This window comes from Bidens hawaiensis, unplaced genomic scaffold (genome assembly GCF_021521415.1).
Source record: "Bidens hawaiensis isolate Kalapana, Puna unplaced genomic scaffold, B.hawaiensis_p1.1 tig00048833_1, whole genome shotgun sequence".
In the NCBI taxonomy this organism is placed as follows: Eukaryota; Viridiplantae; Streptophyta; class Magnoliopsida; order Asterales; family Asteraceae; genus Bidens; species Bidens hawaiensis.
In genome coordinates, this window is record NW_027498721.1 from 32,399 (window position 1) to 49,799 (window position 17,401).

Below are 17,401 nucleotides of genomic sequence, written 5' to 3' on the forward strand. Positions count from 1 at the left end.
TTGGTTGATGTTTAGGATGATAAACAAGTATTCTTTCACTAGCAAACAAGAAACCCCCAAAAAAATCTTTGAAATATTCGGACTCCAAACCCTCACAAACAGGATAACACTTAAGAATGAAAGGGAATAAGGTTTGTACTGTTAATTCTCACAGAAATTCACTCACAATCGGGTTAAGAAACTTGGATTTTGATGGTTAATTGGAAGAGATGATGGTGAAATTAGGGTTTGAGAGAGAAGTTTAAGAAGTTGCAGAAGATGTTAGGTGAAATTGGTGGCTGTGAATTGTTATAATATAAAACAAAAATTCTTTTAACACCTAGAAAACCCGTCGGATTGCATCAGAGCGCGCCGCACCGTGGACCACCGTGTGAACCATGGTCCACGGTTGACTAGGGTCAATGTTTTTCAATCAATTAGACCGTGGGCCACGGTCTGGACGGTATTCCACGGTGGAGTTGTACCAAAACGAACAGACCGGACCGTACCGTGGTAGCCTGCCTTCACCGTGTCCTACGATGAGTTGGCCGTGGGCCACGGTCAACACCATGGTCCACGGTATACCCTTTTTTTTAAATTATATAAAACAAAACTAAACTAAACCAAAGATTACCCTAAACTAAAAATTACCCTACCCCCCATGAAAATCCCGAGTTGTCCTCAACACAGTAAAGAAATTCCTAAGAATTTCCCCACACTTGGCTCGAACACTCTCGCAACGAGAAAGGTAATTTAAAACAAAATAACTGTTAACAAAAGCTATTTACACCATACACATACCTGGGCCTTTATGCGGTGGAACCATCCGGTGAGCTTAAGAGGAAACTCACCTTGTCATTGTCAAGCATGTTCACATCTTTCCCCTCTAAGTACGGTTTGAAACGATGTCCATTTACAACTTGTTTAACTTGACTTTGCATGTCTTCAATTTCCACATCAGCAAAACTCCCGACTCTTGTGATCACATACGGGACCATCCATTTGCTTTTAAGCTTCCCGGGAAACAGTTTGAGTCTTGAATTATATAGCCACACTTTTTGCCCAATCTCAAATGTTCGTTTCCGTATCTTAGCATCATGCACCCTTTTTAATTTCTCTTTGTAATTAGAAGCACATTCATACGCCTCATCCTGGAATTCCTCCAACTCGTTCAATCTCAACTTTCTCAACTCACCGGCTTCATTGTAACCCATATTAACATTTATAATTGCCCATAACGGTGAGCTACTTCCATTGGCAAACGACAACCCTTCCCATACACCAACCGATAAGGAATGGTACCAATCGGTGTCTTGTAAGTCGTGCGATAAGCCCACAATGCATCAGCCAACTTAATCGACCAATCTTTTCTATCAACCCGAACCGTCTTCATTAAGATTTCTTTAATTTGTCGATTAGAGACTTCAACTTGGCCACTTGTTTGAGGATGATAAGGCGTTGCAATTCGGTGATTAACACCATAACGCTTCAACAATTTGCCAAATGCAAAGTTCTTGAAATGCAATCCACCATCACTTATGATAACTCGAGGAATCCCAAATCTTGAAAAGATGTTGGATTGAACACACTTACAACTCACGGAATGATCATTCGTTCTTGTTGCAACCGCTTCGACCCACTTTGACACATAATCCACCGCAACAAGAATGTAAAGTTACCCGCATGAGTTTGGAAATGGGCCCATGAAATCTATGCCCCATACATCAAAAATGTCAACAACAAAAATGGGTTGTAAAGGCATTTCATTCCTTTTTGATATACCGCCCATTCTTTGGCAATTTAAACAATGCCGAGTATATTTATTAGCATCCTTAAAAATCGTTGGCCAATAGAATCCACACATAAGTACCTTAAACCCCATTTTAGAACCACCAAAATGGCCCCCACATGCCGATGAATGGGCGTGTTTCAAAATCTCTTTTACTTCATTCTCAGGTACACATCTTCTAACAACTTGATCCGCTCCAATCTTGAAAAGATCCGGTTCATCCCAAATGTGTTGCTTGACTTGGGCCATGAATTGTTGCCCTCTTTTCTTGGACCAATATTCCGGAATCGCACCCATGGCCAAATAGTTGACATAATGAGCATACCACGGTGCGGTTGAGACAACAAGCAACTGTTCATCCGGAAATTTCTCGTTTATCTCCTTCAGATCATCAACACCCTCAAGGCTAATCCGAGACAAGTGATCCACTACTACATTCTCAAATCCCTTCTTGTCACGGATTTCAAGATCAAACTCTTGCAACAACAATACCCATCGAATCAAATGCGGTTTTCCATGTTTCTTTTCCATCAAATATCGAACCGCACTATGATCCGAGTACACCACAACTTTACTTCCCAAAATATACAAACGGAACTTATCTAAGGCATACACCACCGCAAGTAACTCCTTTTCGGTAGTGGTGTAGTTCAGTTGTGCCTCAGATAAAGTTTTGCTCGCATAATAAATCACAACCGGTTTCTTATCCACTATTTGACCCAAAACCGCTCCAACCGTGCTATCACTAGCATCACACATAATTTCAAACAGCTTTGACCAATCTGACGATTGTAGAATTGGTGTTTGCAATAGTTTCTCCTTCAAACTTTCAAACGCTTGCAAACATTCATTAGTAAACTCAAAGGGGACATCCTTCAATAAAAGATTACATAAAGGTTTTGAAATTGCACTAAAACCTTTAATGAATCTCCTATAGAATCCGGCATGTCCCAAAAACGATCTCACCCCTTTTACATTTTTCAAGGGTGGCAAAGATGAAATTACTTTAATCTTTGCTTGATCAACTTGCATCCCCCTACTTGACACCACATGACCCAACACAATACCTTCTTGTACCATGAAATGACTTTTCTCCCAACTTAACACCAAATTTGTCTCAACACATCGTTTTAAAACATTTTCTAAATCATAGAGACAAGACTCGAAAGTTGAACCAAAAATAGAAAAGTCGTCCATAAAAACCTCAAGTGAATCCTCGACCTTGTCTGAAAATATGCTCATCATACATCTTTGAAAAGTGGTCGGGGCATTACACAATCCAAATTGTATCCGTCTAAAAGCAAAGGTGCTATATGGACAAGTAAAAGTAGTTTTGTGTTGGTCATCGGGATGGATTGCAATTTTATTATACCCCGAATACCCATCCAAAAAACAATAATATCTATGACCCGAAAGTTTTTCAATTATTTGATCAATGAATGGTAATGGAAAATTGTAACACCCCGGTTAAAGCGGAAACGCCTGAGTGTGACGTACAGATTGCTCAAACACACGTGACACTATTAGGTGACCATAATAACATTATTTCATTAAACACAAGTTTATCAAATAATACAAGTTGTAACAAATAAATAAACAAATGATAAGTTGTTCTTTGAATATCCTATAGGCATGCTATGTGTCTTCTAACTTTCATCCTCATATCTTTACACATGTAACATATGTATAAAATAAAGTCAGCTATGAACATAGCTGGTGAGATTCCTACAGTTTGATATAATACGTAAAAATCATAAAATTCCATGAAACTATTGAAATGAGCACATAAGGGTTCTTTACACTCGATGCAATGAACGGGAGTGTAAAGAACAAACGAAGGTCCTTTCCAGTTGGGGCTACCACCATACTCAGATATGGGTCCCTTTTCCACTCGATACAAATGGACCTGAGTGCAAAGGGGGCGTATGATCATACTTATTGAGGCAACCACTGAGCAAGTAATTCTGAGCAGGTAATCAAGTAAACACACAAGTCCATGTAATGAATTGTAGTTTGTAAGCAATATCGTAAATACTTGAAGTTTTGTAGGATACATATGCTTCCCCAAAAGTAATAAAAACATTAAAAAGGGGGTGTGAGAAACTCACCTCGAATGCGAAGAAAAACTTGTATAAAAGCCAATAGCATAATAACGAAACCGAAACCGAAGCTATCGAAAATGCGTTTAAAGAATCCGAAACATTTGAACTTCTCGAACTATAAATAAATACAAATATTTAAATACCAACTAACGGAATTATAAAAGTTTAAATAATTTACTTTTTGGGATTATATAATATTTTATTAGCTTTTAGTATTTTACAGCATGGATAATTTTAATGGTTTATATTATTTTAATGTTATCACTTTAAAACTAATACGAACGTTACGATAATTTACAAGGCATGGATTTTATGTTATTGAATTAAGGTTAACGAATTACAAGTTAACGAATTTTAAAGCTAGCGAATTAAAGTTAAACGAAACTAATATTAATGAATTAAAGCTTATCGAAACTAATATTAACGATTTAAGAAATATTAACGTAAATATTCTTTCATCTAATTACTTGTTATTAATATGGGAAATTTACTAGTTTTTACAAAGCCCGGTTTTTAAAAAGTTGGCGAATAGTTTCAAAATAATATAATATTGATTGGTTTTTCAATAACTTTAACGAAACAAAAGTCGGTTTTTAGTTGGGTAATGATAAAAATAAATTATAACTAATTTTATTAAATTTAAAATGATATTTTTGAATTTTTAATGATTTTTAATAATTTTTGAATATTATATAAAAAGGTCTAAGAAAAACAGAAAAAAAAGTGTAAATGACCCAGGTTCGAACTCGGGTCTATGGTGTAACATGTTGAATGTCTAACCACTATACCAGGCCTTGAACTTGGTATATTAATAAAAACAGAAATATAAGAACTAAGTTTCCAATTCATCTTTTTCCTAAAAGAAACCCTAATTCCCAATTCATGAAATCTATTCCAGGTCCTTTCAAATTAGTTTAGGGTTAATGATAAGCGGATGAAAATGATTCAAAAACATATAATAAGTACCTCTAAGGGCGGGCGCCGGAAAGAGGGAGAACGACGGGGTGGCGGTAATTTTTTTGGTTGCTCAAATCGGAGTTATAGAGATCGATTAAGAGTATATTGATGTTGGTGGTAGTTTTAGATAGATATTAGGGTCCTATTTATACCAGTTAATGGAGCGTATAGTTTTCAATTGTATTAATTTGATTATCATGTTTTCCAGCGAAAATTACGGGGCTTAAATCACGGCTACGGAACGGGGATATGTAATTAGTTAATCAATTATAGTTTAATATTGATGACTAAGGTTGTTGTTTGGTTTAATTGGGTCAAACAGGCGATGATTTACAGGTGAAAGAGAGTCGCGGGTCGCCGGAATTCCGGGCTGCTGGAAAATCATGAAGGGTGGGGCGGGGGGGAGGAGGGCTGGTTTAATAATATAACTTAATATAATTTTACATGTTCAGTCCCTTGAGTTTCTAATTCTTTTAAAATAGGAATTAAAACATAATTATGCATTTGGCTTGAAAGTCGTTAACGATAAAGCTCGAGATTTTTGTAAACGAATAACGTACTAGCCATTGAACGACATTTAACATCAAACGTCGTGAATATTTTATTAATAGTAATGATGAACATAAATACATTGAACGATAAACCGTGTCGGAAAACATTTACGAATGTCAAACAAATCTTGAGAATTTAATAATATATCCATCTATATATATATATAAAAGTTTTGGTCAAAAATTGACAACAGTGATTTCGTAACCAAATTAGCAATCGGGACTAGGTGCTTGTAAAAAATGAAAGTAAATATGCTTGGACACAATGATTTGTTGCGAGGAAAAAACCCGGGGCTGTGAAAACTATCACCACCGGTTTTTAATAACAAAGGTGATTACAATGGTGGAGCTCAAACGTGATCGTGATTATAGAGAATGCGAGTACTAGTAAGTCTCATGTGTCTAGAGTGTGTGTTATGATCCAGTTTTGAGCTCTATTTATACAAAAATAAAAAGCTAACAATATGGCCTATATTTAAGGAAACTGCGGAATTATTCCAATTAGCCGTTAGCCCTTCAATCAGCACGTTTCCTTTCTTTTCACGCTTTATTAACTGAAAGTGCGAGTCTTTGGGAGATCACAATAACGATCTTTGACCTGGTAAACATAGAAAGAAGCAAAAATCATGTTATATATATAATGTAATTAGGATGCCGGTTACCTCTGAGGAGACCACATCCTGGAGTAATTCTGAATAATCTTTGCTGAGGACACTGAAAATCCGTGCCCTATCAATTGTCCCCAAATTTTAACAGCTGTGGATATGCATTACAGCTATAAAATTTTTAAATTTTGAATTTCAAATTTCTGCATGTGCGGCGGATTGCTGTTACACGTGTCACTCATCCGTTCTTTGGGTAAACCCTAGGTCGGCTTTATAATTACCCGGATAAATAATATCTCCATCCATCTTCTTCCATTGTCCAGGTAACTTTCCTCTATTCCCTCTTCTCAAATCACGAGTCCGAAGCTCCGCCCTTCTGGTATTGAGGATTTTGTATCACAGAATCTCCTTGCTAGTCCAGCAAGTGAAATATGCATTTTTGGTGATGCAGACATCGCCAACTTGAGGTCTCGAGGATGTTTTCCTCTGCGAACAGTTTTTAGGCCTTTTGATGCCATCCTATCTTCTGACCATGTTTCAAAAACCTAAATCTGTTTTCCTTTTTTGCCATTCAAAATTGGTTTTTCCTATCCATTTCCTGCCTTTACCACCGAGTTCTTTTCAAGAACTGGTCTTAGCTATGCCCAAACCATGCCCATGGTTTGGAGGACTTTGCTTGTTTTGGAGAGACTAATCGCTGACCACGCTCTTGACTTTACTCTTTCTGACCTTGCTTCTGTATACGACCTTCATAGCCATGGGTCTTCAAGATATCTCCTTAAGATCAAATCTGGTCAATCTCCATTGGTCTTGAAAAACATCCAGAACAATGACCAATGGAAGAGACAATTTTTCTTTGTTAGGAGATATTCTCTTCCACAGCCCAATACTCTTCCTTATCTCTGGGTTTCCAAAAGTAGGATAGTGTATCTTGAATATATACTGATATCTTTTGTGACTGATGTGTTTTTCTTTATGATGCCATGAATAAGACTCAGCAGATATCTACTTCATTTGTCATGATTTCTCATATCCTGAGAATAACTTATATTGGGGATTCTTTATCCTTGTAGGGCCTCGAGTATCTTTCCTCCCGGTTTGATGCCATGAGCCTTGAACTCCATGAAGCCCATACTCGTATCTTTGAACTGATGAAGGTGGGGGTGACAAAGGCCAGTCTTCTTGATAAGAAGACCAAAGAGCTAGATGACCTGAAACTGGAGTTGTCGCTGGTCAAGAAGGAGTTGGCTCATCAAGAGGCGGAATGCTTGATAAAGGTTTATGATGCTATGGAGGGGGCGAAGAAGTCTTCTGTTGTTTCTGTATTCCAATCCTGGCTTAAGATGGCTAAAGAGGCGAAGGATGCTGGTCTGGACACTCCTTTCTGGGAAGTAGCTGGTTGGGAGAAGATACTGGCTGAGCTTGGTGGGGAGAAGGTGGAGGAAGCTGGTCCGAGCAGAGTAGAAAAGGTTGTGGAAGAGGCAGTGGATGTGGCGGCCAAGGGAGCGGCGAAGGCGGTTGGTGGCGAAGTACAATTGGGCGATGATGGCGGTAAAGAAAAAGCCTGAGCCCAATTTTTATGTTTGTATTTGTGGTTCAATGTTGGGTTGTGATGGTTTATGAACAATTTACTTTCTCTTGTCTTGAACAATAGTATGTTTAGGATATTAGGATACATGGGTGGAGGGATCTTGACTTTCCAACACGAAAACCATGTAATCTTAACTTTTGAACATCTGGCAGTATTTAGGTGGAGGGATCTTGGTTCTTCAAGACGAAACCCGGGTATTGCCTTTCTAGTTTCCTGCACTTTATGATTAGTAATAATATAATCTTTTGGCTTTATGTATTGTGTTCAATAACTTTTAAATTTTAGTTGGAAGATTATATGTCTTAATTTTCTGAAATAAGTTATTTTGATGATAATGTTTCTTGAAAACATGGTTCTAAAATATTTTTACCATTTTGAGAATAATGAATCCTGATTGTAAAATGTTTTACTGATTATAAGTCTTTAGAAAACATAATCAAAAGGATTATCAGGAATCAATAAAAAATATCTTTAAGGATAATGTATTCTTACGCCTTGTGTAAGTTATCACAATCAAACCAAAAGATTATAATTTGAAGTAAAAATCAAGTGATAAAACTAAATGTAAAGAGTACCTTTGTGGAGATTATTTATAAATCTGATAGGCTTACATGTGATTTCCCCAATTGTTGACTTTTTTAAGTATCAAGCTTCTAGGATGTTGTTAAGTTAAAATCAAACTTAGTAATCTTCTCAGCAATCTGTCGAAACAAAGTTAGATAATTCTGGTGACAAAGCCCATTAACTGGCGATAAAGCCTTTTCGCTAGCGAATTGGTTTTTACTTTAGAGACATGAAAATGTCTAAACGTGGGATAAGACTGGGGAAAGTCCCAAACGTATGGGCATGATTATGCCAAAACTTTAGATAACACGAAAGTGTTATAAACCTTAGATAACATGAAAATGTTATAAACCGTTTGTGTGACACGTCTGCCACTTATCTTAAGGATTTAGTATATAGCCAACAATAGACGGATTGTCAGCTGGTCTGGTCAGCCTGCCTCGAACCATACCCGAATCATCGTGCGCTCCAGGCGTCGTTAGAAAGGTGAAGACCTTTAAACCATTTGAGATATCCGAGATATCATATTCGTGGGCCCCTGGTGTTCGTTGGAAATGTGAAGACCTTTAAACCTTGAGGGATATCATGGATATCATCTTCGTTTGGGAGGTGAACAGCATCTGACTGTTGTCGAGATAACATATCCTTAGGATAACTACAAAATGCTAAGCTCTTGATGAGGGGTGGGTGTTAGCCTGGCTAACACCCCTCCGATGCTTAAGTCAGTAAACTTGATTTAGAAATAATAGAGTTAAAAAATGTAAGAATAGATAAGGAAACATACCTTCCTTTTGAGGATACCATCATACCAGTTAGGTATACTAACAGAAATACGCCTTGAGGTGGATTGCGTTCCAGGCTCTTGGTATAGGAACACCTTCCATAGTAATTAACCTGTAGGCCCCTTTACCTGCTTCTGAATCGATTAAGTAAGGGCCTTCCCACTTTGGAGCTAGCTTTCCATCTGCTGGGTTAGTGGTATTCTGGAATGCCTTTCTTAATACCATATCTCCTACTTGGAACCTTCGAACCCTGATATTCTTGTTGTAAGACTTGGCTATTCTTTGTTGGTATGCTGCCATTCTGACCCTGGCGAGATCTCTGAGTTCATCGATGGTATCCAAGTCTTCGGTAAGGCTTTGGTTGTTGGACTCAGTATCCTGGATGTTGGTTCTTGTTGTAGGGATCACCATCTCGGTAGGGATAACAGCTTCGGCCCCAAACACCAAGGAGAAAGGTGTCTGCCCTGTTGTGTTTTTTGAAGTGGTCCTGTCAGCCCAAAGAACAAATGGTAGTTCCTCAGCCCATTTACCCTTCTTGGACCCCAATTTCTTCTTCAGATTGTTGATAATTATCTTGTTACTGAATTCTGCTTGACCATTAGCTTGAGGATGTACTGGAGTTGAGGTCACCATCTTGATTCCCCAACTTTCACAGAAGTTGGTTGTTCTTTTTTCGATGAATTGTGATCCATTGTCATAAACAATCTCTGCTGGGATACCGAATCTTGTTAAGATGTTGCGTTTGATGAATGAGATCACATCCTTTTCTTTAACTTGAACAAATGCCTCTGCTTCGATCCACTTGGAGAAGTAATCCGTCATGGCTAGCATATAGACTTTTCCACCAGGAGCCTTGGGCAGCTTTCCCACAATATCCATTCCCCACTTCATAAATGGCCATGGGGATATGATAGGATATAATGGTTCAGCTGGTTGATGTAATATGTTGCTATGTCTTTGGCAAGCATCGCACCTCTTGGAGAAATCCATTGCATCTCTCTTCATTGTTCGCCAGAAGTAGCCTGTCCTTAGTATCTTGGATGCTAAGGCTCTGCCCCCAGTGTGGTTTCCACAATCGCCTTCATGTATGTCTTTGAGAACTTCTTATGCTTCTTGATATTCCAAGCATCTAAGGTATGGACCTGCAAGTGATTTTCTATACAAAAAATTATTTAAGACAATGTATTGGGTTACCTTCATTCGGAAAGCTCTGGGATTTTCCCCTTTTGGGATCTCGTTATCCTGAAGATATCGTATTATGGGATTAGTCCAAGACGCTGGGTTATCCTTAGACTTCGAAGTCTCTAAGACTTCGAGGTTCTCCTTTGTTGCTGGAGTCAAGATATGCATGTTAGGTATCTTGACATCTCCTGGTATCTTGAGAGCTGATGCCAAGTTTGCTAAGGCATCTGCTTTAGTGTTCTCTTCTCTTGGTACCTGCACTATGTCAAATGTCTCGAAATACATAGCTAATTTCTTAACTATTTCTAAATATCTCGCTAGGTTTTCTACATTTACTACATAAGATCCATTGAAATGGTTAGCTAATAACAAAGAATCAACATAAACTTGCAAATACCTGACCTTCATATCCTTAGCTAATTGCAAACCAGCTATTAAGGCTTCATATTCAGCCTCATTATTAGTAGCCTGAAATTCACAAGATATGGATAGAGGTATTATGTCCCCCTGTGGCGATTTTAGAAGGATACCTAGACCTGTTCCTCTTATGTTGGAGGCCCCATCAGTATGCAGAGTCCAATTTTCCTTGATGTCCAATTGTTGAACCTCCTTCTCTACTTCCTCAAGTATATCCTGGCTAAAATCAGCCACAAAGTCGGCAAGTGCCTGAGATTTTATGATTGTCCTTGGTTCATACAAGATATCGTATGCATTAAGTTTCACAGCCCATTTTGCCATCCTACCTGACATTTCCAATTTTCTCAAAACAACTTTAATAGGATAGTTAGTCTTTACATGTATAGCATGAGTTTCAAAGTAATGTCTAAGTTTAGTGGAAGCCATTATAAGTGCTAAAATTAACTTTTTAAGATAAGAATACCTGGATTCAGCATCTAGTAGACTTTTACTTACATAATATATTGGATGTTGTTGACCTTCGTGATCCTTGACCAAGACGGCACTGATTGCACTCCCAGAAACGGCTAAGTATAGGGATAAAGGCTCACCATCGACTGGCTTCATTAGAAGTGGTGCTGAGGATAAGTACTCCTTCCGGGATAGCAGTGCCCATTCTTGTTTTTCTCTCCATTCGAACTTTTGATTCTTCCTTAGGATATCGTAGAAGATTTTGCACTTCTTTGAAGATCTTGAGATGAATCTGTTGAGAGCAGCTATTCTTCCGATCAACCTTTAGACATCTTTGACATTCTTTGGTGATTTGATATCCAGGATAGCCTTGATCTGCTCTGGGCTTGCTTCTATTCCTTTCTTGGTGACCATGTATCCCAGGAATTTTCCTGCTTTAACCCCGAAGTGACACTTGGCTGGAATCAACTTCATTTTGTATTCATCCAGGATATCGAATGCGGTCTCCAAGTCTTTAAGATGATCCTCAGCCTTTTTTGACTTCACAAACATGTCATCTATGTAGACTTCCATCGTGTCCCCCAGTTAGTCTTTGAACATCATGTTGACGTGCCTTTAATATGTTGCACCTGCATTTTTAAGTCCAAAAGGCATTGCACTATAACAGTATATACCTGTGGGAGTTATGAAGGCTGTGTCTTCTTGGTCTGAAGGCTCCATTTGAATCTGTTGAAATCCTGAGGATGCGTCCATGAATGTTAGCAGTTCGTGGCCGGCAGTTGCATCCACCATTGAGTCGATGTGTGGGAGTGGAAATGGATCTTTTGGGCAGGCCTTATTTAGGTCTGTGAAGTCTACGTATACTCTCCACTTTCCATTCTTCTTCTGGACCACAACTAGATTGGCCAACCATCTAGGATAATGGACCTCCCTTATCATTTTGGTCTTGAGCAGTTTCTGCACTTCTTCTTGTATGATTGTGTTTCTCTCAGGAGCAAACTTTCTTCGTTTCTGATGTACTGGCCTGAAAGATTTATCTATACCAAGTTTATGAGTGATTATAGATTTAGATGTACCTGTCATATCTTCATGTTTCCAGGCGAAGGTAGAAGCTCTTTTCTTTAGAAAGGATATCAATTCCATCTCAATATCCCCAGGAATACTTGTTCCTAACAATACTTTGACTTCAGTATCCTGAGGATCCAAAGATACTTCCTTTACATCCTGCTCTCTTGCTTGCAGGACCTTCCCTGGTTGTTGCTGTAATTGCTATGCTTGAGTAGGCTTTGTAGTCCACTTCATTGATGAAGCATAACATTCCTTGGCATCTTGCTGATCACTTTCAATTTTGATGACTCCCCAGGGACTTGGGAGTTTCACACACTGATGGTAGGTCGAGGGTATTGCCTTCATGCTGTGGATCCAGGGCCTGCCTAAAATCACATTACAACAAGATAAAGAGTCAATAACGCAAAAATTTTGTAGGGAGTTAGTTCCCTCAATATATATTGGAAGTTTGATTTCACCCAAGGTGTTCTTGGTTTTGCCACTGAATCCGACAAGAACTAAGGATTTCGGGATAATCTCTGTTTCTGGGATATCCATTTTCTTCAAGTCTTCCATCTGGATAATGTTCATAAGAGCTTCCTCCATCAACGAGTATCCTGCGCACAAAACAGTTAGCTATACATAAAGTAATTACCAAACCGTCATGGTTGGGATCCACAAGGTCACATCTATCTTCCTCATCTAAGGATATGATTCTTTGAGTCGTCAATGTGGAAGTACGGAGAGGTCTTTCTCCGTTGTCCATTTTTGTTTCTCTAGAACGTTTCTTAGCCGCTGAATACGAGGTTCCGCAGATGTCAAATCCTCCCGAGATGAAGGATACCACCTTAACTCCGGGTGGTGGAGAAGGTGCCCTTTCAGGTATCTTGACAGGTTCCTGGCTTTTGTTCTTGTTTTTTCCAAATAGTTCCTTCAGGTGTCCTTTGCTGAGAAGGTATCCTATCTCCTTCCGAAGTGCTATACAATCATCAGTGCGATGGCCAAAGTCTTCATGGAATGCACACCATTTTGACTTGTCTTTGTTTGATCCAGGCTTCTCATTCTTCTTAGGCCATCTGGCCTTATCACCTAAATCCTGCATGGCACATATTACACCACCAATATCAAGGTTAAAGCAATATTCGGATATTTTAGGATATTCTTCGTCATCCTCGTCTTCTTCCACAGCATTGATCTTGGGATTATCCTGCTTGGAATAAGGCTTTGGCCTAAAGACTTTTGAGGGGAGTCTGATTTCCTGTTGGTAGACTCATATTTTGGGACCACCAAACCTCCATGAGCCTTCTTATCATCTTCCAGCCGGATGCATCTCAATGCCCTGCTTCTGACTTCATCAAGATTCCTGCATGGAGTCATGACTAGGTCGTCATAGAAAAGAGAATCCTTCCTAAGTCCCATCTTGAAGGCTTCAACAGCAGCTGCCATCTCAAGGTTGAGGATTTCCAAAGCTTCCCTGATAAATCTGATTATGTAATCCATTAGGGATTCATTTTTATGCTGAACAATTCTATATAGATCACCTGTCATTTTCTCAAAAGATCTACTACACGAAAACTGATTATTAAACAAGTTAATTAAATGAGCAAAGGAAGTGATAGTTTTGGAAGGAATACTTAATAACCATTTGAGGGCCGGCGCTGTTAGTGTTGAACCAAACCCTTTACATAGACAGGCTTCTTTGATTTCTGCGGGGATAGGGTTGACCTCCATCCATTCTTTGTATTGAGCTACATGCTCCTCAGGGTCCGTAGTGTCGTCATAAAGTTTCATGTTGGGCATCTGGAATTTCCAAGGGATCTCCACGTCACATATGGGCCAAGTGAACTTGGAAAGTTTGTGACTGCCTGCCGGGACTTCAGCTATGGGACGGATTATCCCGGGGATACTGGAGATCATGTCCTTCATTTTTCGTAATTCCCTGGCTATATCGGGGGATCCCCTTGTCCTGCACAGATCCACGGTTAGTGTATAAATTAAGTAAACTGTTACCAGGATCTTGGTTAGGTCTCTGGTATCCTGAGCTTGGGTAGTTAATTCCTCCATTGATGGTATCCCCATAATAAGGTGGTGCCTGCATAGGGATGTCATCTCCAACATGCACTTCTGAGGACATCATAGGGGATCCTGATGAAAATATGCCGGCTGACATGGCTGAGCGAGGCTGCATGTTGACGGACCCTGGCCTCGTTGGTCCGGGTAACTCTGAGGATACTGAAGGAAAAGCTCCCTAGTATCCTGATTGCTGCTGTGGTGGAATCCTTGCCGATTGTGTCCCCAAGGATTCGGGATTCTGAAGGATAGAAGATCCTGGAGAATCAAAATCAAGGACTCTAGGCATGATTGGAGTGGCCTCATGCCGTGGTTTCTTCTTGATTCCTTCAATCTCCTTGAATAGCCTTGAGTTAGTCTTCTCTTGCTGCTCCATGAGCGTTTTGACCTGTTTCATCAAAGCAAAAATATCATTGTTAGAAATAACCAGGTCTATCCGTTGGATGACCCCGCGAATGGTGGAATTTCTCCTCTGGGCTGAGTATTTCTCCTCTTAGTGTATAAATTAAGTAAACTGTTACCAGGATCTTGGTTAGGTCTCTGGTATCCTGAGCTTGGGTGGTTAATTCCTGCATTGATGGTATCCCCATAATAAGGTGGTGCCTGCATAGGGATGTCATCTCCAACATGCACTTCTGAGGACATCATAGGGGATCCTGATGAAAATATGCCAGCTGGAGAGGCTGTATGTTGACGGACCCTGGCCTCGTTGGTCCGAGTAACTTCGAGGATACTGAAGGAAAAGTTCCCTAGTATCCTGATTGCTGCTGTGGTGGAATCCTTGCCGATTGTGTCCCCAATGATCCGGGATTCTGAAGGATAGAAGATCCTGGAGAATCAAAATCAATGACTCTGGGCACGATGCCCTGGTTTCTTCTTGATTCCTTCAATCTCCTTGAATTGCCTTGAGTTGGTCTTCTCTTGCTGCTCCATGTACGTTTTGACCTATTTCATCAAAGCAAAAGTATCATTGTTAGAAATAACCGGGTCATCCGTGTGGATGACCCCGCGAATTGTGGAATTTCTCCTCTGGGCTGAGTATTTTTCTTCGGCAGTGGTGGAGGTCCTGGGTTGACACTTGTAGCTGTAGTGACCACCGGAGCAAAGACTGAACTGGTTTTTGGTTGTGAGGCCATTGTAAAGAGAATGAAGGTGAATGAAATAAACGGATTTAATGGATTAAAGCACCGTTAGCCCCACGGTGGGCGCCAAATTGTTTTCGTCAAAAATTGACAACAGTGATTTCGTAACCAAATTTGTAATCGGGACTAGGTTCTTGTAAAAATGAAAGTAAATGTGCTTGGACACAATGATTTGTTGCAAGGAAAAAAACCCATTATCCTTAGGATAACAAGCAAAAAACCTCGGGCGGTGAAAACTATCACCACCGGTTTATTAATAACAAAGGTGATTACAATGGTGGAGCTCAAACTTGTTCGTGATTACAGAGAATGCGAGTACTAGTAAGTCTCGTATGTCTAGAGTGTGTGTTATGATCCGGTTTTGAGCTCTATTTATACAAAAATAAAATGCTAACAATATGGCCTATATTTAAGGAAACTGCGGAATTATTCCAATTAGCCGTTAGCCCTTCAATCAGTACGTTTCCTTTCTTGTCACGCTTTATTAACTGAAAGTGCGAGTCTTTGGGAGATCACAATAACGATATTTGACCTAGTAAACATAGAAAGAAGCAAAAATCGTGTTATATATATAATGTAATTAGGATACCGGTTACCTCTGAGGATACCACATCTTGGAGTAGTTCTGAATAATCTTTGTTGAGGATACAGAAAATCCATGCCCTAACAATATATATATATACTTGAAAACAAAAATCCGAAAATTTGAAACAGGTTGGGTTTTCGGGTTTGAAAAGTAACGAATGTTACAAGATTTACAACTTTTGGAAATTTCGTCCCGAAATTAAAAATTAAAATAAAATTTTAAAAGAAAACAACTAACACAAAGAGTTGTTAAATTTAACAGTTTTTATATACCAATTTATTAAAAACAACAACGTCGATCTTTGAATAGCCCGAAAGACGCCACAAATGAGAATATGGCAAGGACACTTATATATAGGATGTACCAGTGGCGTATCCACCATGCCCTTATCATATTTCACTTGTCCCATCTTTCAAAATCATTCCAGGTTTCGAGTTATAGCATACAACGTACTTATTATGTTTTCCATGCGAGGACTTGGATAATTACGTGTCGACCCATAATTACCCTTATCGTCGGATGGTCCACATAATCCGTCCCATTGTGTGGGTTTAAAATATAATAAGTCCTTATGTGAAAACTTTAGAATTCAAGAACGATGAACTATACAGATCAGAATTTAGAATAGATAGAAACCAATCCTTACGGTCAAGGATAAGCGAGAGTATGAAATCACTGAAGTTTTAAAGATACAAACAATGTTTGCGAAACTCTTGAGTAGTATGGAATAATTAAAATAACGGATAACATAAATTGAAATCATGAACATGAAACAATAAAATTGAGAATAACATGTAAAGTAAACGTAGCATTGAGCTACCAAATGTAAACACTTAAGTTGATAACCATTGGATCTGAGAATAATAACGAAACTTTAATAAAATAATCAACTAAGTTATTGGAGTCAATAATGACTCGATAAACAAATGAAAATATCAACGTGAATAAGGGCCAAATTTGAGATAAATAATTGCAACTTCGAGATCAAAGTAAAACGTTGACCTCCAATTGGTAAAACATTGAGAACACCATAATCAAAATTTCAAGATCGAATTAAAATATTAATCTCAAATATTGAGAACAAAATAATCAAAATTTCAAGATCGAATTAAAATATTGATCTCAAATTGGTAAAACATTGGGATTATAAATAACAAAATAATCCGAATCAAAACGTTGAGCGGAAATAGAACAATATGACCAAACAATTCATGTAATAAAAATAAACTCAACATGTGCTTATTCACCAATTAACGAATAATCAAGCTTGATATTAACTTTAGAGAAAACCTTTGGATGGAATTCGATACCTAAAACTTCATGAAAATGTCCAAAACATAAGAAAAGAAAATATATGTAACATATGAAGGAAAGGTAAAAAAAGGTAACTTGCGATGCACGTCTTCTCGAAAATGGGTCTTACGATATGAAGGTTATTATGGTAGGGTGGTATGGTTTACTAATCCGAAACTCGTTGGCGTTGCCAAATAAGGGAAAAGAAATGATTGTTAAAATTTGTTCAAGTTTATGAAAATCGATTGTAAAAACATGATAATCAAGGAAACATTATAATAATAGTTTGCATAA

The 17,401-nt window shown here is 38.6% G+C and overlaps 1 protein-coding gene across 1 annotated transcript; it reads right to left on the minus strand.

The window, feature by feature from the left end:
- Nucleotides 1-1,201: 1,201 nt before the first annotated feature.
- LOC143597671 (uncharacterized) lies at nt 1,202-2,299 on the minus strand. The gene is made up of 2 exons (XM_077076106.1): nt 1,850-2,299; nt 1,202-1,618 (listed from the first exon to the last, which is right to left on the minus strand). The coding sequence occupies exons 1-2, from the start codon at nt 2,297-2,299 to the stop codon at nt 1,202-1,204; spliced, it is 867 nt and encodes a 288-aa protein (XP_076932221.1).
- Between the last annotated feature and the right edge of the window lie 15,102 nt (nt 2,300-17,401).